This window comes from Acanthochromis polyacanthus, chromosome 21 (genome assembly GCF_021347895.1).
Source record: "Acanthochromis polyacanthus isolate Apoly-LR-REF ecotype Palm Island chromosome 21, KAUST_Apoly_ChrSc, whole genome shotgun sequence".
Lineage (NCBI taxonomy): Eukaryota > Metazoa > Chordata > Actinopteri > Pomacentridae > Acanthochromis > Acanthochromis polyacanthus.
This window is the reverse complement of record NC_067133.1, coordinates 9,617,053-9,640,359: the sequence shown is the minus strand read 5'-3', so window position 1 is coordinate 9,640,359 and position 23,307 is coordinate 9,617,053. Positions and strand designations below refer to the sequence as shown.

General features: G+C 39.5%; 2 protein-coding genes across 3 annotated transcripts in view; both read right to left on the bottom strand.

The window, feature by feature from the left end:
• Window positions 1–419: 419 nt before the first annotated feature.
• On the bottom strand, window positions 420–15,765 carry stard3 (StAR-related lipid transfer (START) domain containing 3). Its single transcript, XM_051941493.1, is given in 16 exon segments — window positions 420–2,125; window positions 3,477–3,565; window positions 3,689–3,798; window positions 3,938–4,017; window positions 4,103–4,239; window positions 4,879–4,882; window positions 5,654–5,821; window positions 7,597–7,611; window positions 7,613–7,690; window positions 7,780–7,835; window positions 10,160–10,261; window positions 10,345–10,462; window positions 10,777–10,830; window positions 10,937–11,014; window positions 13,326–13,403; window positions 13,506–15,765. Coding segments are annotated over 16 exon segments (1,521 nt in total). The 5' UTR covers window positions 13,719–15,765; the 3' UTR covers window positions 420–1,984.
• Window positions 15,766–18,957: 3,192 nt separating this feature from the next.
• Window positions 18,958–23,307, bottom strand: part of ppp1r1b (protein phosphatase 1, regulatory (inhibitor) subunit 1B) — a 35,383-nt gene continuing 31,033 nt past the window's right edge. For both annotated transcript variants that reach the window (XM_022193617.2, XM_022193618.2), the window contains exon 5: window positions 18,958–22,463. In XM_022193617.2, coding sequence (XP_022049309.1) covers window positions 22,297–22,463 — 167 coding nt within the window. In that variant the 3' untranslated portion in view covers window positions 18,958–22,296. The remainder of the gene's footprint in view (window positions 22,464–23,307) is intronic.

Here is a 23,307-nt window from a genome sequence, read left to right as displayed (position 1 = left end):
ATCCAGATAGTGAACTACTTTCAGAATTTAGCTGTGAGTTATCGAAGGAAATCAGAGTTTCTGTGAAGCTTAGATAGTGACCTCAACCTCCACAAACGGCATCCAAGACAAATGCTTCCTGCTTGGTGCAAAACTGCAAGATGAAACTTGGCTAAAGAACATGAAAAGATGCCCGATTAAAGGTTGGAAGAGCATTCTTTAGTGAGAAGAGACCAAGATAAAATTATTCAGCTCAGAGTCCAGCATGTTTGGCGTGAATCTTACCAGGACTACCACAGTGAATGCATCGTCCTGACAGTGAAGAACGGAGGTGGAGGTTTGGTGATTTGGGACTGCATGAGTGCAAAAGGTGATGGATGTCTGCGACGTACACCGCAGATACAGCAAGAAATTTTGAATAATGAAGCTGAATCTGTGACTGTAAATTCATATTTTTATTAGACATAAGACACTGGTTAAGACCGAGTAAAAACTGTTGGTCAGTGGTGATGGCTTTAAATTAACATGCGACGAATGATTTACAGACATTCAAAAACTACTCAAGAAAACAGCAACTTAAGAACTCTAAGCAGGTTTCATATGTCTGTATTACACCTTCATTTCAACGTTTCAAGCACAGATTTAACAGCATGTAGCAAAGCAAAAGAAAAGGCCGACGTGTAATGTTAACGCGATAAAGGCACAGAATTATTGATATCGTTAGTTATTCTCATTTGACATTCCTTCTGTACAGTGAGTAGATAAAAATCAGTCCTGATAAATGATCCTGGTTAACTGCATGTTTTGGGGTTAGTGTAGAAGAAAAATCCACAAGTAAAATTCCTCAAAGCCATGTGGATTTTGCAGCTAAAACACGGTCCTTTAAAGAATGAACCGAGTTCTCTTTGAAAGCACAACAAAGACCGACTGTCTCTACAGAAATTTGAACCACTTTGCGTTTATAAACAGTGTTTTTTTGAGGTACATTGCACTGATATGCAGAGTTTAATAGAAAACCTAAGCTGGAGGCATGATTAAAACTATGAAATGCTCCATAAATGTAAGAAATGAAAACTTCATTTGGCGAAGCATGTCAGGGCCTGAATGGAGGCCAGTGTGTGAGTTAATTGTAATTACATCAGTACAGTAACAACTTCTGGTGACAGATAATGAGCTCAGCTATTTTACCACAAGGCCACTTGGGGTTACTGGCACAAAATAGAGCTTTTTGAAGCAAAGAGTGTTCCAATTTACGAGCATAATCATGAGGCTAATTTGATCTTCTGTCTGATCCCAAAGTGCAAAACAACGCAGTATTTAAAACCCACAGTAATACTTGGTTAAATGGTAGGTTTTTGCACCGAGGAGCAGTAAAAGGCCTCAGACCAGAAGCTTTATTCACTGTGAGGATCAGTGGTGTCTCCCTCTAGTGGTGATCAGACAGCAGAGCACCTCCTCCATCTATCACAGTGCAGTAAAGAAGAATCAACAGTGTGGAAATAGCTTTAACCCATTCAAATTAAAATATGGCTGTGAAGTGTAGGCAACTTAATATATAATAATGTAAATGAAAAAGCAGCAGATCAGTGGTGGCGAGATAAGGCTCAGAGAAACAGCTGCTTCAGACGTGCAAATGGGTTTTTTTTTTGTAACAATTCAGACAGATGCTGCAGTCAGAAGTGTCTCCTTTTTCATCCAAGTCTTCAATAAAGTTCTCACCGCGTGGCGAGAAACAATGCAAACCAGTTACAGGTCCAACGCCAACATATGCATGTGATCACACTTCTAAAAAGTATAGTTTCACGATAAGGAGGAAGAAAGTCTTTTATGATTCCTCCTTGTCTGAAATGTGTCACGTCTCCTGCTCCGAGGAGTGCAGTCTTCTCTGTTACACTCCCTTCAGCTGAGGAGGCATCACATGACTGTTTTCGTGCATCCAAAAACAAAACAATTAAAAAATAGCAGTGATACTTCCCAACCAGCCGTGGCACCGTTTCAAATCTCTTTAGACATGGTGGTGGTGGTGGTGATGGTGGTGGGAGCGCAGAGAGGGACGCAGGTCGGCGATACGTTGGCGTAAATGTGACATGAATTCAAACATGGTGGCGGCCAGGCTCTGGTGGATGAGGTAGCGAGGCAGGCGGCCCTGATGAGACAACATACCAGTGTTAAACGTTGTCTGCTTTTTTTTTTAACCAATATAAATGCATGTTTCACATGATGCAAAAAGCCTCATTTTGTTGTGTCACTATGCTCATACTTGTTATCTATACTTGATGTGCTCATCTACACACTGTTTGAATTTTACGACCAACTATACACCCCCTGTCAAAGGTTTTAGGACACTTTCTCATTCAAATAAAGTAGAACCTGTCCTACAACTTTTGACAGGGGGTGTATCTACCAAATTTGGTACACATATACAGCACATCAGGCTGAACAAAAAAGTCATTGACAGCCACATTCCAAACCCAACAGGAAGTGAGCTATTTTGCGTTGAATGTCAGATTTTACCCATTTTTTTCCAGAGCCAACTCCTCCTAGGGGAAAACTCCAATTCACCTCAAATTCAGCCAGTACATACAGGAGGCCTTAATGATCCAAAGTTATTAAATCTTTTTCCCAAAGTCAAAGGGCGTGCCCATGTAAATTTAAAGTGTAAATGCCCTGAACATGCTCCAATCTGCCTGAAACTTTACATGTATGATCAGAGTCCTGCCCTGATCACATCCATATGATGAAATACACCCCCTGTCAAGAGTTGTAGGACAGGTTCTACTTTATCTGAATGAGACAGTGTCCTAAAACTTTTGACAGGGGGTGTATATGCAGTATAGTTAATGCTAGAGTCTTACACCATGACAGTAAACTATGAATCTGTTTCAGTGTTGTTTTGCCCTTTGTATGCTTCATTTATCTTGCCATACATGTATCAAATTGTGTGTTAGATATTCCTTTTGTCCCCTTCAACCCTCCGACAGGCAGCAGATGTGTCCCTCCATATCACAGTGGTGTGCAATATGGCAAGATTTGGTATCGATCTGATACCAAGTAAACACAGGGCTAGTATCGCTGATATTGACACCGATATCGATACTCCAGACTAACTTTTTCAATAGTCACACTGGTGTGACAGACACTGTCAGTTTGTCGCTCCTATCTGCTTAGAGGCGAAACATGTTACTAGCTGAACATTTGCTTACCGACAGACTCTAAATTTAGCGATGTCCCCTAAACACCTCACAGATGGCAGCTAAACGTAAATCAGGTGCATTTTTTTGCCTTTTTTTTTTTTAAACAGACTCCACTGAACTTTCTGGTCACACATTAAACCTGGAATTATATTTGATTCCGTTTGCTCTATTCCCAGCTAAATTCCACGCACTCTGTCACTACTTGCAGCTGCAACAACCCGTTTACTAAATGCTGATCATTCACATTTTAACAATTTTTTATAGGAATGCTATATAAAGCAACTGCAGCCTGTATTTTTTCACCTTCAAGTCTGTATTGAGGACCCAGATGAAGGTGCAGACGGATGGGTTGCTGCTGGATTTGAGGACCACAAATCCTCCAGGCCCATTTTCTCCCTAAGAGCAGCAATAAAAGCAAAGACAGGAAGTTAAACTAACACAACTGCCCTTCATCAGATCGATATGATGCTCTAATTTACTGGATCGGTGACAGGAGGTCCAGCTGGAGGCACGGCCTGACCTGACATAGCGGCCGCACGGAGGCTTGGCGTCATGGTTGGTTGCCATGCCAGCAGACAGGTAACAGTCTCGTTTGCGCTCCACTCGCCGAACGTTAACAAAGTCCCTAAAGGAAGAAAATCAATCCAGGAGTCAATTTGCCTTATTTCAGACCTGAAGTCCTGAGAAAGAAGAGATAAAGACAAGACTAGGAGGAAAGATGACAGTGAGAGAAAGCCACATATTGAACGGAGTTGCTGAGGTACCTCGCAGACACGACTCCGCCTGCTGCACCAGAGGACACATCATAGGACACCAGAGTGTTGTCGTCGATCCTCTGAAGGATCTGAGGCCACAGAGCAACGGCAGGATTTAGCAGAGTGCAACTGAACTGAGAAAACTGTTCAAAAAGTGGCAGAAAGTCTCGTCACCTGGCAGACAGAAACAGTTTTGTTCCACTGAACCATCTTCTCTGGCTGCAGAATCACTTCCTGATACACGAGCTCAGCGGGACACTGCATTAAGGCCTGAAAAAAAAAAAACAACGACCACAAAACAAGGCTGTAAACTTATCTGGAAAGTCCAGTATGACCTGCAAAAGCAGAAAAGAAGTAGGACATGTGCCAGATATGCGTTTAGCACACAACACCTTGATCCATTTCCCCATCATGTTTATCAGAGACGATACTACGATTACCAGAACTGCTTTTTCTCTGGTGTTCAGGTGACGACTCTGGAAGCTTTTACCTGTAATAGCCATTTGAAAATCTGTGTGTCGGTATGGTTACCGTCCCGCTGGAAACTTCCCTGTCATGTAACACTGAATTTACTTCCACATCTCAACAAGTTGTCCATTGTTCAAAGACATGCTGGACTAATGTTTACACACATAAATATAGTTCAGGACTTTCCATGCACTCCATGATGACTGTGGCTCAATATCTTATAGTACAATCAGTATTCAGTCATTAGACAAAAAAAACCAAACAAATCAACCAAAAGAATACACCATTTATCAGAACCACAAACTGTAAACACAGAAAGAACCGGAAGATATTCAACGTTCCTTGAACAGCACCCATGAAAAAAAACAAATCAAAGGGCATCAAAGGGATTTCATAAACAAAAAGCACATTTTTGGTAGATTTACAAATAAGACACTTAGAAAAACATGTTTATAAAAAAAAAAAGCTATGATTTTGTTAACTTTCCTGACAGAAAAAAGCAGGTCTTAGATGAGCAGTTCAAGCGCCATCCAAAAGTTTTCTCGGTTTTTCCGGTTTGTAGCTCCGATAAATTGTGTAATTAATGCAGTTACTAAAAAGTTAACGTGCCTCTTAAACATGCCGATGGGTTTTGTGGTTCATATGGTTAAAAAAAAAAAAATTAACAATTATCTGTAGCCCATCGACCAAATTAAACTTCATAAAACTGAGGGATTATGCTAACAATTTTAGCAAATATTTGGCACTGGGAAAGGGTCAATGAGGACAGACATTCCCACCAGGACACACATGTCACATAAAATGCAAGACCAATGCAGAGCACATTCCAGACAGGAAAAAAAAAAACAAGACTGAAATAGGTTTTTGCAATGACCTAAGTAAGTCTGTAGGGCGAGGTCAGAGTCGTCAATAAACGCAGCAGAAGTGTGTCACCAACACAAAGTTAATCTGTGACCGCTGTGTCGGCCTGGTTTATCATCTACAGCATTAAATCCACAAGATGCAGTTACAATCCTGGAGAAAACAAGCCTCCTCTAACAGCCTTTAGTGTGTGAAATCCTTCCGATTCCATTTAACACACATTATTTCACCACTGTTCCCTCTAGAGGTCGTTCAAATACATGCAGCTGCAAGAATGCTTCATGTAATTCAGTTATAGCAGAGTGTTAAGCAGTTGATTTAATGTGGCACAAGCAAGAAAACAAATCTGTCCAGAGAGGCTAAACAAACATCAGCCATTAGAGAACCCGTTTAAACAACATGACAAAATTCAGTCTCATGAGTCGAAACATGACACCTTTGAGTCACTTCTGGAACACGATCCGTTTGGTTGAGACACTGAATAATCGGAGGAATTTTGTACCTTGAGATGAAAGTCTTTCCGTGGTAGGGAATCTCCAGAGTGTACACAGAATCCCCCATGTCCTGTCAGCAGACAAAAACAGTCAGGATCAGGAGACTTTTACAGCATTTCAGTCAAACAATAAAAGGAGAATATTTCAGCTTTTATTTGGTGAATAAACATAGCAGCTCATGTTTACTTCACTGACATTAAACGCTGACCTATAAATAAACTGAAACCACGCCTGAGGAGAAAAATGTTGCATGCCGAGTGCTGGGTTTCACTTGATCTGTTTTCATGTTGCTAAGAAACCTGCTAGTCTAGTAAATACTTCAATGAATATCTGCTCTGTTGTTTATATGCAAAACATTTAATCAAATATGCAGCAAAGACATGAATCAGATATACGGTAAATTCACACGGAGTAAAAATTTGTCTCTCAGTGCTCTCTGGTGGAGAAACTGGTGGAATTTATACTTTGTCAGTCGACACAAACACTGATAAAATAAAACATTAGGGCTGGACCCGAATATCCCAAATATTCGTTCGCTACGGCGGTATCCGGATATTAATTTTGGTGTCCGAATATTCGTCCAAAAGAAACAAATTCGTCCCCGCAGACGAAAATATTCGGAGCTCGTCTCTTCCCTTTGCCTTCGGCTCCTCCATTCATGTTTGTAAACACCACCAGAATGGCCAGGTGGCTGCCGACTCTGACGTCTCGCTTCACTTCGTTGCATAAACACAAGACAAGATGCTGAAGACCTCCGCTGTTTGGGAATTCTTCAGTTTAACTGAAGACTAAACGAAGGCAAATGTGGACCCGGGAGACCAGACGAACGGATCCAAATATTCGGGCGTACCCACCACAAGCCCCGCCCCCCGTCGGACGTTACGGGGCGGAACAAATATTCGGATATTCGTCTTTAATAGGGCCCGAATATTCGGAGGCCAGAAACCACTATTCGGGCCAGCCCTAAGAACAATACTGTTTTTATCGGTCTAAGATTTATCAAGCTGCTATCAAACTCTCATATTGCATATGGCAGGAAGTCAGCTGCATGAACTATATATTAGAAAGTTTAACGCTTTGATTTTCACTTCAAACCCTAGAAAAACATCTATGATGCAAAAAATGCTGCGGCAGTGTAAACAGCTGTACTGATATAAGCTGAAGTCTATAAAATATTAGACATACAGGAGCGAAAAACAAAATCTGAGCCTTTACGATGGGGCACAGTGGACTCTAAGTGATGTTTAGTCGTGCCAGCTAAAGTGTTTTCAACCCTGCAGTCATTCCAGAGGGAGAGAGGAGAAAATAGTAATAAAAGGCAATAAAAACAATGTGAGAAGAGGGATATAATAACAAAAGGCTGCATCTCTGTGGGTTTTTGTCCATTACTGAAAGGCCTGAGGGGGTCATAGGAAGAAAACAAATCCGCTAAAGTTCCAAAATCTGCTCTAAAAGAGACAGCTAGTCAGTGCAGAGACTTTAAAAATTGGTGGAATGAGTTGGTCTTTTTCTGCAGCTGAGATTTGAAGCAGATACTCAGATGTTGCAGGTACCAAAAACATGCAGTGTCTGAGACAGAACCAGTCGCACTTTTGCAATGCTCTTCAAATGATAAAATGCTGTCATAACGTTTTTGATTTTCCTGAGTTTCACAACCGATGACTAAGACTTGCATTTTGTTGAGACTGAGCTGCAGAAAGCTCTCTGTGCTTCATAATTTCATATCTAAAATACATTTAAAAGGAAATAACAGCGCACAGCTGTGGTTCAACACTGCGGCTTTAAAACTGACGCCTCCTGATGGGGTGTCCAAGTGGCAGCATGTATAAAGTGTCGTGTACTTACATTGTTCTTTTCGAAATTTCCAGTTTTCCTCCTGGGCGAGGATCTGTTCGACCACTGACATCGCCTCGCGGCCCTGTCTGACGTACTCCTTCTCCTAAACCAAGAGCCAGAGGAGGAAACCGTGAAGAGAAAGCCAGAAAAGCAGCTAGCCGGGCCGATTTTAAAGACTCCTGATGCAGGTACCTGAGTGGTGACGGCTTTGCGACCGAGTCCCTCCTCGTCCAGATCCTCCTCAGACCCTGCAGACACAAGACTCAACATGGAGCTCAAACAGGAAACATACTGGATAGGATGAGGTCATTTACAGCCCTTTTCAGACATGAAATACATAAGATTGATTATTTAAAGTGACAGCATTGTGTGATTCTAATAATTTACGTGAGCAAAGGTCTGAGTTTCCTTCTACAACATTCAAATGGGATTATGTTGCAGGACAAATGCTATTTTCTTATCTTTTTGTCGTTTAGATTATTTTTCTAAAACAGTAGATAGGATTGGATGATCTAAACCAGGGGTGTCAAGATCCGTTCCTGGAGGGCCACTATCCTGCATGTTTTAGATGTTTCCCTCTTCCAACACACCTGATTCAAATGATCAGGCTCGTTATCAGGCTTAATGATAAGCTGATCATTTGAATCAGGTGTGTTGGAAGAGGGAAACATCTAAAACATGCAGGAAAGTGAACCTCCAGGAACTGAGTTTGACACCCCTGATCTAAACGGTCATGTCAGCCTCTATAAATTATGTGATTAGTGTTGGAAATACAACTATTATGTGCACTGACTCAGCTTTCAAACTGTCAGCACACTTGAACACTTTTCTCATCTTTCAAGGAAAACATCTTGGGCTGTTTCTGGGTTCTGAACCGGTTTTTGAAGTCAGGAGAAAGAAGAGAAACAACACGTTTGTGCCAGACTAAGCAGGGGAGAGCTTGTGGAGTTCTAATTTACAAGTATAAAGGGGATGTGTTTTCTCATTTGCAAAATTGGAATGACACACCAGGAGATCAATTAAGAGTTGTGTTATTTGCAGACAGATTTCCACCACAGATAACAGACTAGTATGTTGTATAATACAGTAGTTTAGTTACTTGTAGTATTCGTATTCTTGTAATTGCCAGTGGAAGCAGATAACAGAAGATCTCACTTAACATATATAGTGAAGAGTTTAAGGAAAATAGAGAGTTTATATTAGATTTAGTCTGTATTGTTAGATTTGTATCTAGTATAAACCCTGCTGGCCACATGTTATCTCCTGCAACATCACCGGTAGCAGCTACTACAGTGCTGGAAACTAAAATGCTCAGTTTTTACTCTAAATGCTGTTCTGAATCTGTCAAGGCTTCCATAATTGACGCATTACTGAAGCTCATTATGATAATTATGGTCCTAAATTAACCATCCGAACCCCAAACCGACCAGGTTTGAAAGGCATGTCATCATAAAAACAAAAAGAATCAACTCTCTTTTCAACTCTCCACAGGCAGATAAACATATGTGACGTGCTGATCCGTCAGGAAATCAAATCTAAGATTAAAAATCATGATACTTCATCAAAATCACTTTATTCTACATACAGTTGTGCTCAGAAGTTTACATACCATGGCAGAATTTGTAAAATGTGCTCCATTCTTTAATAAAATCATGAATGATCAGAGCAAATACAATTGCAAGACAATAAATAGCTTTGTCTGAACACCAGCCCTAAATAGAAGAAGAAAAAGGTTTCCATTAACAAACATATTTGCTAAAAAATAAAGGACAATATTTCACAAATTTGGCCAGAGTATGTAAACTTATGAGCATAACTGTATCTAATTTAAAATTTTATAAAAACAAACAATGTGTTTAAAGCAGATGCTATAAAAGCAAAGACATTCTGTTCTACTGAGCACAACCGTAAAGCAATTTGGAATGTCAATAACTGACTTAAGAGGTGACAAGAAGACGAGTAATACAGTTGAAATTTATCACAATATTTCAATAAATACAGATAATTATTCCTTTTTTTTTTAAAAAAACCTTTTCAACCTCAAAACCCACTGGCAAGTTTGAAAGACATGTTAGCTTTCAAAGAAATCGTTAAAGCGACACCATTTGTCAGAGCTGCAAACTGTCAAAACATAAAGAACTGTTGGATTATCAACTTTCCTTAAATTGCTCAGAAAATTTATCCATTCTAGGCTTAAAGACATCAGATTTTCAATAAAATAACTTAATTTTTTATGACAAATGCACCAAAAATAAAGTGTTTTCTTGAACCAGATTCTGTAAAAACTAAAACGTCTGCACCACTCTAACATTAGTGACTCAGGGATGGCCAACAATCACGAGACAAAATGTTATTCTAACTGTTGCATGCTGCACAGAAGACATTTTTGAGTTATCTGCTTCTGGTGATGGTTGTACTGTTTCCATAGAGGTGCAGGACTTGGAAAAAATGAGCCCACAGTGAGGCAAAATGCATTCAAACACTCAGAAATTGCCTGGTGTTCAGAGGGTTAAGACTCACACACAGACTGTACTTAAGGCTGGATGAAAACGAATCAATTAGAGATTCTCACCTGCGATGGATTCAGGTGGAGAGTAGAACTGTCCGTCTGAAACAGCTCGAGGGTAGATCATCGGGGCCCGTTCGCAGGCTGCGTTCACCGCCGCCAAGTAGGCTGAGGTCCAAGCAGACCGACGGTTACCAACAAAACTCTTTTTTTTTTGCCGTGTTTGAACCAGTCGGCCGTTTTTATCTCACCTCTTTCATCGTCGGCCTCCTGTGGGAGCACCTTGAAGTCGAGGAACCAGGTCTCCAACCAGGCCACCACAAACGAGGTGATGGGTAGAACGTAGCCAAAGGCATTCTGGGACAGGAGCTGCTGGGAGACAGAAACCATAGCACTATTAAAGGAGCACTTTCACTGTAAAAACTTCTACAAAAGCAGCATTGTAAGTTGGTTTACTTCCTTATTGTTGAATGCAAAATGTTAATGGAGCCATTTAAAAACAGCAGAGGTCAAAATGTGGAGAAATTTGTTTGCTTGTTCCTGCTGCACAAAGCCGTATAAATCTCATCAGACCCACAAAGCAGATCACTTTCACAAATGCAGAAGTCAAAAAGCTGAAGTGGTAATGACTGACATGCTGAACCACTGTGAGAGCGTGACAGCAGCCGAATCAGGACACTCACATTAGACACGGTGACCTTAACGACGAGGAAGACGCTGGTCACCAGTGTTGTAACCTGCAGAGCAAAACAACTAATGAATCTCAACTAGAAATCACATCCTCTAATTGAAACATGGGATTTTACTGTATTTCAGAGTTGTACTGTAAGCGTGACGACTCACCGCGATGACCCACCAGTGCTTCAACCGAAAAGCGGCGTAACCAACTTGGAGACACAGGAAACGAAACAAGGCGAGGAGCTGAGACGAGCAGGAAGAAGCAGAAAAGAGGTCAAGTACTTAGTGTGTTGACTTTGGAAGCAGTTGCCCGTCTTCTGGTGATAAATGCAGTTGTATGACCCATTTCGCGAACACAATCTCAGTCGGCAAAGCAGAACATGAAGATGAAATTCATTTTCAGTGAATTATATTTATGTAGCATCCACTCTAGGGTTATAGTGTCCAAGTCGAGTGGTTGGTCGATTTGCTGTCATCTGACCAAATTCTCATTAGCTGGACAATCTCTGGTGTGATTGTCACAAGGAGGAAAGCGCCACTTTAACAGCTTTCCAGGATTAACTCATGACTTTTTACAACTTTAAACTCGCAAAATTTAATGTAGGCTACTAAATGTAAGTTATTGAACTGAGCTGGTACTCAGACTCAGCTTCAAACTAACTGAGAGCACATCAAATAGATAGACAGATAGACACTTTATTAGTCCAGAGGGAAAATCGGGTGTTCAGCAGCTTACATACAACAACAGATCTCATTTCAGCATCGCCCACTGAGGTCAATTACTAATAACTTGCAGATTTTTTTTTCCCCCTGCGACCAATCGATTCGTCAAGGAGTAGGTGCCATTTCAGTCGACCAAGATTTTCTAGTCAGCATTTAGCATAGTTAGATTTAGACTTGATCGTAGTATAGAGCGAAATCTAAAACATTCAACAACAGCAAGCACTTTGCAAGACGCTGCTACTAACCAATTTTAAAACAGTCTCTCAACATTAAGGTCCGGTCACACCGACCGAACTTTGCTGGAGCGTTCCTTGAACGGTAGAGAGGGGGGGGCCGAATTTTGACAACGCTCGTCACCGCGCACAAAATGGGAAAAAAAAAAAAATCGAAAACACGGGCGTTGGTTTAGTGGTGCACCGCTGAAGCCGGCATTGCTTTAGCGTTGGTTTAGCGGCGTTCTGCGCATGCGGGCGTTGGCTCGGCAGGGGTATAAAGTTGGTTTAGCGGCATACCGCTTGTGACTACGGAGCTGAACGGATCGTTTTGATACAAGTTCTGATAAATTTTTGATAGAAGTCGAGTCCATGTTCAGGCCTTCTCAGTATCCACTGTCTGACCCACACAACTCTGTCTCTCCTTCTTCTCTCTCTTCTTCTGTCAACAGCTTGTTCCAATCTGAGGAGGTTCTGATTCTGCTGCTGGACTAGTGCACCAATCATAGCAAGTCTCTCAGCATCCATGGTGATACAGTTTTACTGTAACTTTGAGCAAATTCGATTTAGATGAGGTCTGAACTCAAAGGCAGCTCGATTCCAAATGAGCTCCTGGTCCATTTCTCCCCGTAGTTATAGCCAAATTCCGGTCCCGCTCCGACACCTCTATACCAACGCCAAACCAAAGTTCATAGCCGCCATGGATCGCTGCTTCAACGCCCGACACCGTTCCAGCAACCCCGTGTCCGCTCGTAAAACGCTTACAACCGCTCCACCGAAGTTTGTGCAACGTTTAATCGCCGCCCGGGCAACGCTGGCGAAGCAGCGGTGGTCCAGCGTTCAAGATTTCTGCGTTGTCCTAGCGGACCCAAGCGTCCACGAACATGCGTCTAGCGGTGCCAAACTTTGACTGGGCGTTGGTGGAGCGGGGCTGAACTTTGCCGGGGCGGAAAATTGCCCCCTCCTCACCGCTCGCAATATTTTGTGCAGCTCAAAACTTTCGGAGCGGTAGGAGGGCCCCTCCAGAAACATCAGCGGTGGCCGAGCGTATACGGCGTTGCTTTAACGGGGGCCAACTTCTGTTAAACGGTGGTGAACGGTTACGAGCGGTGATGAATTTTTTTCACCGTTCAAGGAACGCTCCAGCAAAGTTCGGGCGGTGTGACCGGGCCTTTAGTGTTAGATTGATTATAGGTTTGGTCGATTATCAGGTCTGATATTCAGTCTTTTTTAAATTATCTGCATTTTTAACTGATTTCCAATAAATACATTCATTTAAAAACATGCTTCTTTGCTTCTGATGCAGTCACTCTTTTCTATATGTGATCTCAAGCTGTGGTCTCTGTGGGATGATTTTGCAATAAACACTGCAAAATAAATGCTGGAAGCGCTATCTGTAATTGAACATGTAAAATTAAATTAAACAAAGGCATTACAATGAAGGTTTGTGTGGCAGTTTGTTTGCTATTTGGAATTTTATCACAAGTATTTTTATTTCTTATACTGCAAATGTATCTGTTACAAAAAATGGGTTACTGATCTTCTTGATTATTAATAATTCATACTAGCCAACCCTTATTCAACTCAAAACATGCACAAAGACGCATTGACCCACTTACGAAGATGTCGAAGAAGGAAGACCTGAAGTTGTAATGGACGACCTCGTTTTCTAAGCTTTCCCAGATTGAGCTGGAGATCTGGAGGACGACAGAACGGATTCAAACTGAGTCTTAACCATTTCTGCTGTAGCCAAGAAAGAATCTGCCACATCTCTTAACGTCCTCGAAATCAACACTCACGTTCAGCTCGATTATCCACAGAAGCGAGATGAAGAGGAGGTCGAACGTGACGAAGAGGCAGAAGGTTCGGCGGACATCGGAAATAACCTTTCGCTCTGCAGGTGGCACCAGCATGTACGGTGAAGGGATGGACAGCGATGTGGAGTAGGAAGCATTGAGGGAGGCGATGGCAGGGATGCTGCCTCCGAGCTCCCCGTACTCTCCACCTGGCATTCCTGCTGCTGGACAGCAAACTCCACCTGCAACTAGGAGGAGAACGTTGGCTTTTTGTCAAAGCTTGCGTTTCTGCACAAACAAGGATGTAACAGCACACTAACTCGGTTTGAAGCATGTTGTTTTTACATAAACCACCAAAACTGCACCATTTATCAGAGCCAGAAGCTTACAATCCTTGAATGTATCCTGTGTTTAGCTGAAAAAATAAACAAAGCTAAACTCTAGATTGTGTGATATTTAATCAAAATCACTTTTTTCCTCTGTTAAACATTTGACAAAAATAAACTGTTTGCATGAGCCCGCTTCTGTAAAAAAGTAAAAATTCTGCACCACTCCACACAACTGAGAAGTCACTAGTCCCTTCAGCAAAACTCAGGACTTTTCAGATAGACTGCTGGCACTGTTTCCACAGAACAGACAGGAAACATGTATGGGAATTAATAAACAATGCAAACATGAAAATACGTATCTTCTATCGCATACACTACAACCATTTTTGCCCACTGCTAACACCTGTGATCACCAGGAAAAAACGCCGTCGACTCCAGGATTTATTAACTAAAAGAAGTAACTACAGAAACATTCCTTATTTTTGATTTGCAAGAATAAGGAACGTTATGACATTCTGTGTTATGACATTACAACGGTGTCATTTTGCACAGAAGACATTTCTCCTTTTAGTCATGACAGTGTTGTTTTCATGGAAGAGCAGGATTTTATAATGCAGTAAAAAAAAAATAAATGAGGCCACTGACAGGAGCAAAAAGCAACCAGAAAAGTGTGTTAAGAGAGTTTTAAATAATGAATGTTAGCCATGCAACAATAGACATTTATATTATAAAGATAGGCTGAGACACTTTGATTTGAGAAACAGAAAGCTGAAAATCCAGATTCCTAAGATAGGTCGACAACACTATTTTTTCTGTACGACACGACAAAGCATCACTAGAGCAGATATAACAACTTTTAACAACAAACAATGTATTGCAGGAGACTTTCCTTCATTTTCATGCACTTAATCACAGTGAACATTGCTCTACACCGTGCATGTCTGATAACACTGTTGGAAATAGATAAAAACAGCAGAGAATAACTCTCCCTCACTACCTCTAGAGTCTCATGACTTTAATACCCTCACTGTGGTTTGGATGCATAACTTCTGACAAGGTTTTCTAAAGTAGAATTGTTAACTTATTGCCTTTTTAAACATTTTTTCATCAAGCTGTCATAGTGTATTTAATATTTCAAAGAAGGACTATTTTGTCGTGCCTTATGATGCAGGATTTTAACTTAATGCACGACTCTGATTTACAGATTTAACAAGCCAGACAATGTGCCTCCTGAAAACGCTCAAGCAGTGAATCATTTATTGAAAGATTCTTGCAGTGTGAGATCAGATTTTAGCAGAAACACTCTTGGTCAGACGACTGGACCATTGTTATCCCTGTGAATCACAATCACTGGGTGAGCTTCAATTCTCTCCACATGCGCACAACACACTTATTATGATCGACCACATTGTCTATAAATCTTTGCCAACCCTGATAAGCTACAGACCCCATGACTCCTTTAACACTTGTGTTAAAAAACAAACAACGCTGCTGGAGTTAGGTATGTGCTAGCATGCTAACTCTGTCGACTAGTGGCTAAAAAGAGCAAAACAGGCCCAAAACAACAACCAGAATCGCTGTTCAGACTCGTTTAAATGTTGTAAACAAGCTCACGTCAGGTATTAATTAGCTAATTAGTTTCTACGGCTGCTAGCTACCCCAGTATGTTAGCTTAAAGCGGCTAACTTACCTTCAAACAAGTTAGTTCCACTTGCTAGCACAGTGAATAAGTACGAAAGCAAACATTTTTGATGTAAGTAACCTACGACAGCAAGTAGCAGCAAACAAGAGGGGGATATATGCCACCTAAAACCACAGATAACTGCTGAATAAAACAGAAATCGAAAGCACTTAGCTCACTTGTTTTACCGCAACATCGTCGCCTGGACAGTCTTCCGGGATGACCGCTCAAAGATGAAGAACCGCAGCAAGATGTTCGCTGTTGCGCTCCAATCAGGGCTCAAGTCAAAGAGAGTTTGGAGATTAAACACGCCTCTAAATCAGCAGGAGGAGGTGTTAAAGAAGGCACTGACGTTTCCACAAGTTTTCAGTTTGTACTTGAAGCTACAGAAACACACCATTTTTTAATGAAAATACTAATTATATCCGTTTGTGCGCAGCTTCCGGTGTTGTTTATTGTGGCCGGGCAGCCTCTTAAAACGCTGCACAATCTCTGTTCATGGTTGATTGGATCAAATCAGACTGAAAGTTACTAACCTCAAAGAAAATTCGTGGGCTAGATGTTGCTCAAAGAATGACAACACATAATTGCAGTGCCTTATAGAAAATCAATAAAAGCTCTTGTATGTTCTGCTGATTTTGTCTATTTTCTAAATTTTATTTTTCCTTTATTTCATACCCTAGCATTCTGTGTTGTCTTATTGTTTACCCCTTTATTGAATATCCATGCTACTGTACCAACTTAATTTCCCTCTGGTGATTAATAAAGTCATCCAAGTCTAAGTCTAAAACAGGACTACATTTAAGAAGTGATAGTGGCAATTATAGTAGTACAAGTAGTAAAGTAAAATTGCACATGGCAATGAAAATTTTGTACATGAAATTTGGAACATTGCTCATCAGACTGAAATCTTGCGTATGAAAATGAAATCTTGCATAACTATTGCTAAACTGTTAAGAAAAGTAATATTGTAAATGGCGTTATTGTTCAGATTTATGCTTCTGATGCAGCTTTGTCAGATGGTTTGTTTTGTTTCTGTATTTATTTATTTGACTGAGACATTTTTTCAGTTATTTCTCTAATTTTTGCTTGTTCATTTATTTTAATTGTTGTATTGTTTATTATATTTACTTTGTAAATGCATGGTAGCCCTATAAGCACTTCAGCGTGCACTGATTAGGGTTGTTTTCTTACCAGAGTGAAATAGGCAGCAGGAGATGTGTTTTTCTCTTTGCTTGCTTTCATCAGATAAATAAACCCACAAAAATGTCTAGAATTTCCTGCGTACATGCCTGTGGTGCATCAGTGGCTCTTCTCGTAAAAAAGTGACTAAGCACTGTTGTTTCACTCGGTTCACTCATGGGTGTTCACTGTCATCCAGTGGTCACAGTGAGTTACTGCAACTCTGTCTGTTTTAAATGTATTTGAGGAGCAGAAAAGAAAGATAAACACACAAAATAGTCACAAAACAGACCTCCTGAGAAAATTAAACTCATAGTGTCTTTAGGTAAACCTGACATTGCTTTAAAAATGTCTTATAAATACCCTCAAACTAACTTGCAAAGACTAAATGCCAACACAAGAGCTTCTTAAAAGTCCCGATGTATTAGTTGCAGTTTCCACATGTAAATTATGGTCTCCAATTAGAGATGTCCGATATTGGCTTTTTGCCAATAACTGATATGCCGATACTGCCCAACTCTCAATTTCCGATTACGATATCAACCGAAACCAATATATGTGAGCTATTTATCGAATTTTAGGCAGCATCATATATCTCCTGTTGTGGAATTAACACATCATGCCTAATGTTACTGCGATGGCCTATTGGATGTATTCCCAAATGCAACAAGGCTTTCCAAATGTAAACATAGTCTGTGTAAAAAAAAGAAACTACTTTAACCCTTTAAGCTTCAGTCAATTCCAGCCGTTTTCAGTACAAAAAATCGCTAATATTCTATTTTTAAATAAAAAAATTACGAAAAATACGGGGAATATTGGACGCGCATCGGGAGGTGCATTTCCTTGAAAACGACCGATTCGGGGATTTTATACCGACTTCAGGACATGTTTTGGACAAAATAGTTTCCTGGCTTGTGTCATCTGATGTAAAAGGTTGGATTATAGCCGTTTTTTGTGGAATCTTTTTTTTTGTGTGTAATAATAAACCTGGAAATGTGAGTCGCGCTGTGTGCTTTGAAGCCGTGTATAGAGAACGGATGGATGAATATTTGTTTTTGTCGGACAAATGTGTTTTTCTCACCCGCTGTGGTAATCGCATCTGAAAGTGGTTTATACCGGCGGATTCATGAGAATCTAAGCTTTCCATCGGTGTATAGTGTTTGTATAATCGCGTTTGCACCCGTCGGACATTCCTGAAATTCCTATGCAAATTAGTAGGTGTACCGCCGGCGGTACACTGAAGCTTAAAGGGTTGAAGTTATGGGAAGAAAAATACCAAATTTATGCCCTTTTTACAAAAAAAAATGTCTCAAACAACAGTTCACACTCTCCATCTCTCCCTCGCTCCATATGTCCAATGAAATTCAGGCAATATTTTATTGGTTTTCATGACAGGCAAAAAAAAAAAGATAACGATACTGACTGGTATTACATTTTTATGCCAATATCGCACCGATAATATTGGCCCACTGATATTCCTATTCCTGCAATGAATGAATTTTACAAAAGTGACATTTCTCTCCCACTCTGATTCAGAAATCTGGACTTTGGCAGCACCTACAAACACAAAACTGTCCAGTTTCATTCAGGTTTATATTCTGAGAGAATAAAAATGTTATTTTAGTACTGAAAACACAGCAAAAAATGATTATTTGTTAGCATTTTCTGGTTCATGACAGGGTTCAAAGCAATTCCCTTCTGTAAAAACTTTAGGCTCTAACATGTCAACAAAATGAAACAAGAATTTTTAAAGAATTAACCAAATATCAGATTTCTGTTGCAGAAGTTATTCAGAATTTGCCCTTTAAAAAAGGGCATAATGCACATTTTGAATACACGAACATCAAATTTCAGAAAACTTTCAAAGCAAAAACTAATTGTATTACTGCTAGTATGTAATTTGTTACATTTTTACCCTGTTCATGTAGTTTTTTGCCTTACAATGCATTTTAAAGAAGTAAAACATGGCGTCCATTGCAATGCAAGTCATAAATGCTGAAAAAAAATCCAACTGGATGACAGTATCAAAAACATTTTCACTCATTTTTTAAATTATTTCATGCATATAAGCGTTTAACTGATTTTGCAAACAAACACTTTGTTGTTAAAGAGTTCATGTTTATGCAGGATTTTGACCAAAAAATAAAGTTAACATTATGTAATTAATCTAAATATAAAAATCTATTCATCGTAACCACATTTCCTGGCTAAAATTGATTGATTTTTATCACGAGGACACAAACACACGCACGCAAAGTGAAGGTCAAGTTAAAGGAGAAAAAGAAAATTAGTTTATTTCGATATCATAGAGAGTTGCTCACTTTAAAACAACCACATCACATTGAGAAACAAGAGAATGGAGAAAAAAAAGAAAAAAAAAAGCATATAAGAGTTCATACATGTCTTTCAATGGCTGTTTTCTTCTGACCTGGAGGAGGAGGAGGGGAGGAGGAGGAGGAGGTGAAAAAAGTTTCACAAAGTTTTATATACAAACAGCCCAGATGTTACAGATTTATTCATCCTGTGGCACAAAACCAGTCGGATCAGGTTTATTTGAGCTAAACCGGTAATCAAAGTAGACAGACGCGGATTGAAAATGACTCCAGGAAGAGGAAGTGATGCGTTATCTGTGTTAAAAACAGTACAGAAAGTTTTGTGCAGCGAGAGTTGTGCTGAAAAGTCCGTCATACAGCAGCCGCGACGCCTTCTCTCAGGCTCTTGGTTCTGCAGCTACATGTGTGTTTGATACAGGCAGCAGAAGCAGGACGTCGGATTAGAAAAATAGCTCTGAACAGCAGACCCGAGACGTACAAATCATGAGGGAACAATTAAAAAGATGACGTTATAAAAGTGGTCGTATACAAAAGGGAATCTGTGAGCACTGAGAAATCCCAAATGACTGGCGCAGGAAAATTTAGTTTATTATTTAATATTCCCAAGACAATTTTGTCAGTTTTAAGATGCGTGGAGGCAGTTAACGGAGGGGTATTTCGCAAAAACAAAACAAAACAAAAATTAGAGGTAGCTTTGCCCTTTAAAGATTAATTTCAAATACACTCAAATCATTTAAAAGGAAAAAAAAACACACTCAGCAAGCTCGTGGAGTTGGAATTAAAGACCTTAAACATTTTGGTGCTGATCATTGAGTCATCCGTGGGTTTTAAAGTGATACTCCGAGGCAAAAAATGTGAACATTAATCCATTTTAAAGCAGATTATTTAGTGATTATACACTCATGGATAAATACTACGCATAAAAATCAAGACAATAGGAGCAGATTATGACACAGAAATGATTTAAGAAGTTAATTCAAGTGTATTTATTCTAATTTATGCTTTGAAAATTTTGAATGAAACCTTCTGCCAAGTGACAATTCATTCAGTCATTCCAAATTTGGCAACATACAGCGTGCAGTAAATGATGTTATTAGAGCGAAGAGGAAACTGTGAGGCTAATATTAATAAAATGACAGCAAACTAAATAGTGATAAACTGCAATGTAGAGAAATAATTACTGGATACATGAAAAGATTGTTGCTGGAAAGATGCAGAGCATGAATAGCATCAAAAACAAGATTTAATTTCACGAGAATATTCTGGATTAAAGGTCCCATATGGTGAAAATCCTTTTTTTAAGGTTATGGCTCTTAAAAACTTGAATGTGTGCATTAAAAGTCGTTCTTTATTTCCATATTTTATGCAATTTCTTCACAAAAACCAGTAATCATCAGGAAACTTTATCAAACGTCAACAGTCTTCATTCACTCCCAGCATGTGAAAAACTGAACACCCAGTGGTGGATTACTGCTATTATCAGTAGTAATGTCCCCATAACAATAGGGAAATCCTTAGAGTTTGCATGGATAGGTTACTGTGTTTTCATGTAGAGTAACCTTAACTTCCATCCATTAGCTTCTCTCCTGCTCTCTGTGCTCACATTAACTGCATTTTATTAAAGCCGAATTCACAATAAAGCTGTTCTTATCTGCGGCGTTTTCAGTTTCTGCTGTCAGACAGCAAGACGAGTAAAAAAAAGCGACTGAAACACAGCTTATTAATGATTTAAAGCTGCCGTTTTGCAACTAAAACTCACCAAACGTGTGAGTTGAAAACAACTGTGCTTTACATTTGACGATTTTTGCATTGAGAAAAGTAATTTAGGGAGAAATTTAGAGTTCATTGAACAACCCAGTTTCCACAAAATGGCATTCCTATACAACTAAACCGCATACTCAGTTATGTTGTGAAGGGAGAAGAATTTAGTTTTGGAAAAAAATGTATTTTTTGATGGAAAAAGCAGCCATTTTGAAAAACCAACAAGGTCCATGTTGGATGTTTTTTTTCCTACAAAATTCAAATTTAAGTTTCTTTTTCTGGTTTACTTTGGCTTACTTTCAGTTTTCACTCACTTTCTTGTTAATGTTAGGCACCAAAATGACTGGGTTTGGGTTAAAACATGACTCTTTTACTACATACTTGGAGCTTTCCCTCTATTTTCTAGGTTACCAAGGTAACCAGTCCCACCTCATCTAATAAATCACTAATTAAAGACAATGAAGCACTAAAATATACGGCAAAGATCCTTTGACTAGAAGTGTAGTAAATAAATATTTATCTGTCAATAAGTGATGGAAATAGACTCTGGGTGAAAAGTTACAGCAAAAGTGAAGCAACAAGTGCTGTAAAATTACACTTTTTTTCTAACAGCCAGCAGGAGGCGACTCTTTCGGTTGCAAAAAAGATTTCAAATTTTGTAGAAGTCTCTGAGAAAATGAGCCCTTCCTTGATTTTTTTCCAAATCTGTTGGTGGTCTCAAGTCTTCTCCATTACAGCATGAAGTTAACCTTGCGTTACATGTTACAAAATAAGACAGCAGAAAATGTTTTTTCCTCAAAACAGATTTTGAGTGTACAGGAACGTATTTTTGTGTAGACTAGTTTGGACAGAAAGTTAGGACTACAACCAAAAGCTATACGGTCATGGAAAAATGAACCGTTTTCGCAGTAAAACTTCCATTAATTTAAGAGGCACAATATGGGACCTTTAAACAGTTGAATGGAGCCGGAGTAGCACTTTAAACCTGCCGTTCCCACTTTCTACCACCAGATGGCAGCACAAGCAAAGAGCTAAACATCGCTGCAAATCGGAACAACGCAGAAGGCCGGTTGGAGAATCAAGTGGAGCACATGTGCACACATTTAAAGACCTTCAAGTGTTTTTTTTTTTTTTTAAACGTACCCGAGAATGTTTGTTTGCGTCGCTGAAGGAACATTTGTGTGCTTTAAGGTGGAGGGAGGTCCGGTCTGGCTGGGTTTTTATTATTTTTTTGGTCTCGCTGACCTTGACCCCTCATTAGAAACAAAGGGACACTAAGGGCCAGTCTGCTCTGTCAGCACATCATCATCATCACCTGCCCATTACTAACACAATCCCCTCTTTGTCCTCTGTTTTAGGTGAAATCTCTGCCCACTCGCGCGTCTGATTTTATGAAAGCTTCATTTGTCTCCATGCATTCAGACATCCACACAAATAAAAGAAGCACACCACCCATATCCTCTGAGTTCTTCAGGTTCAAACCATCCCTCCCCTCCGAGCGTTTGCTCTCAGTTGCTTCCCCGGCTGTTCTCCTCTCTCGTCGCCTCGGTTTTGGTTCCCTCCTTGCCTTCATCCTCCTCCTCGTCTTCCTCCTGCGCCCACTGGATTTTCTTGGTCGACTCTCTGATGCCCGACAGCTTGTCGGTCTGTTCGGTGGACGCCGTCTCTTGGTGATCTGAGGAGACAAAAACTGGAATCAGCACAACTCGAGCAGCTTCTTTAAAGCAACATTTCCAGTAATTCACCAATTCAAGTCCCTAAACTGAAAATCTTTGCTTTTGCCCTGCAGGACTGACACACTGTTAAATAAATGGTGAAAATTTGGCAGCAAGGGTGACATATAAATGTGTTTTAAAAAGTGTCTAGAAGTTTAAAACAGTGAAAATATTGATAAATATCTGTAAAATCATTTGTTTTTGCAGATTTAGATACAGATATAAATGTAAGTATAGTAAATTAGTGCAACTTTATACAGTTTTCATGTGGACATTATGTACACTTTTGGCTGGAATCTGTGAAATTATGATATTTAGGCGGATTTAAATATGCTTTTATTTTTTTACAGTCAACATGTAAATTAATACATTTGTTTTAGTGATTTAAAAAAAAAAATCTGTAAAATTACAGACAATTATTTTACAAAGTTAAAAAGTGAATCTATTTTGTATAATTATTAATAAATAATTTGCCATTTTCAGTACTTGCCGTAACATATATACGTTTTCTTTAAAATGATGTAAAATATCTGTAAAATAATCCTATGTTTTAGCAGATTTAACTATGGTTAAAAATAGTGTAATTTTAAGAACAAGAACAAATCCTTATTTGCAAAAATACTGAGTTTCCATAGTGAGTTTTCATGTGGACTATATGCACAGATTTGGCCTGGGGTTTTTTTTTTGTTTATTTTTTTTACAGTGAACATGTAAAAAAAAATCATTTTTTTTTCACCCCTGTGATTTCACTACATATTATCTATAATTTAACAAAACAGGGAAAATCTGTAAAATAAGAGAAAA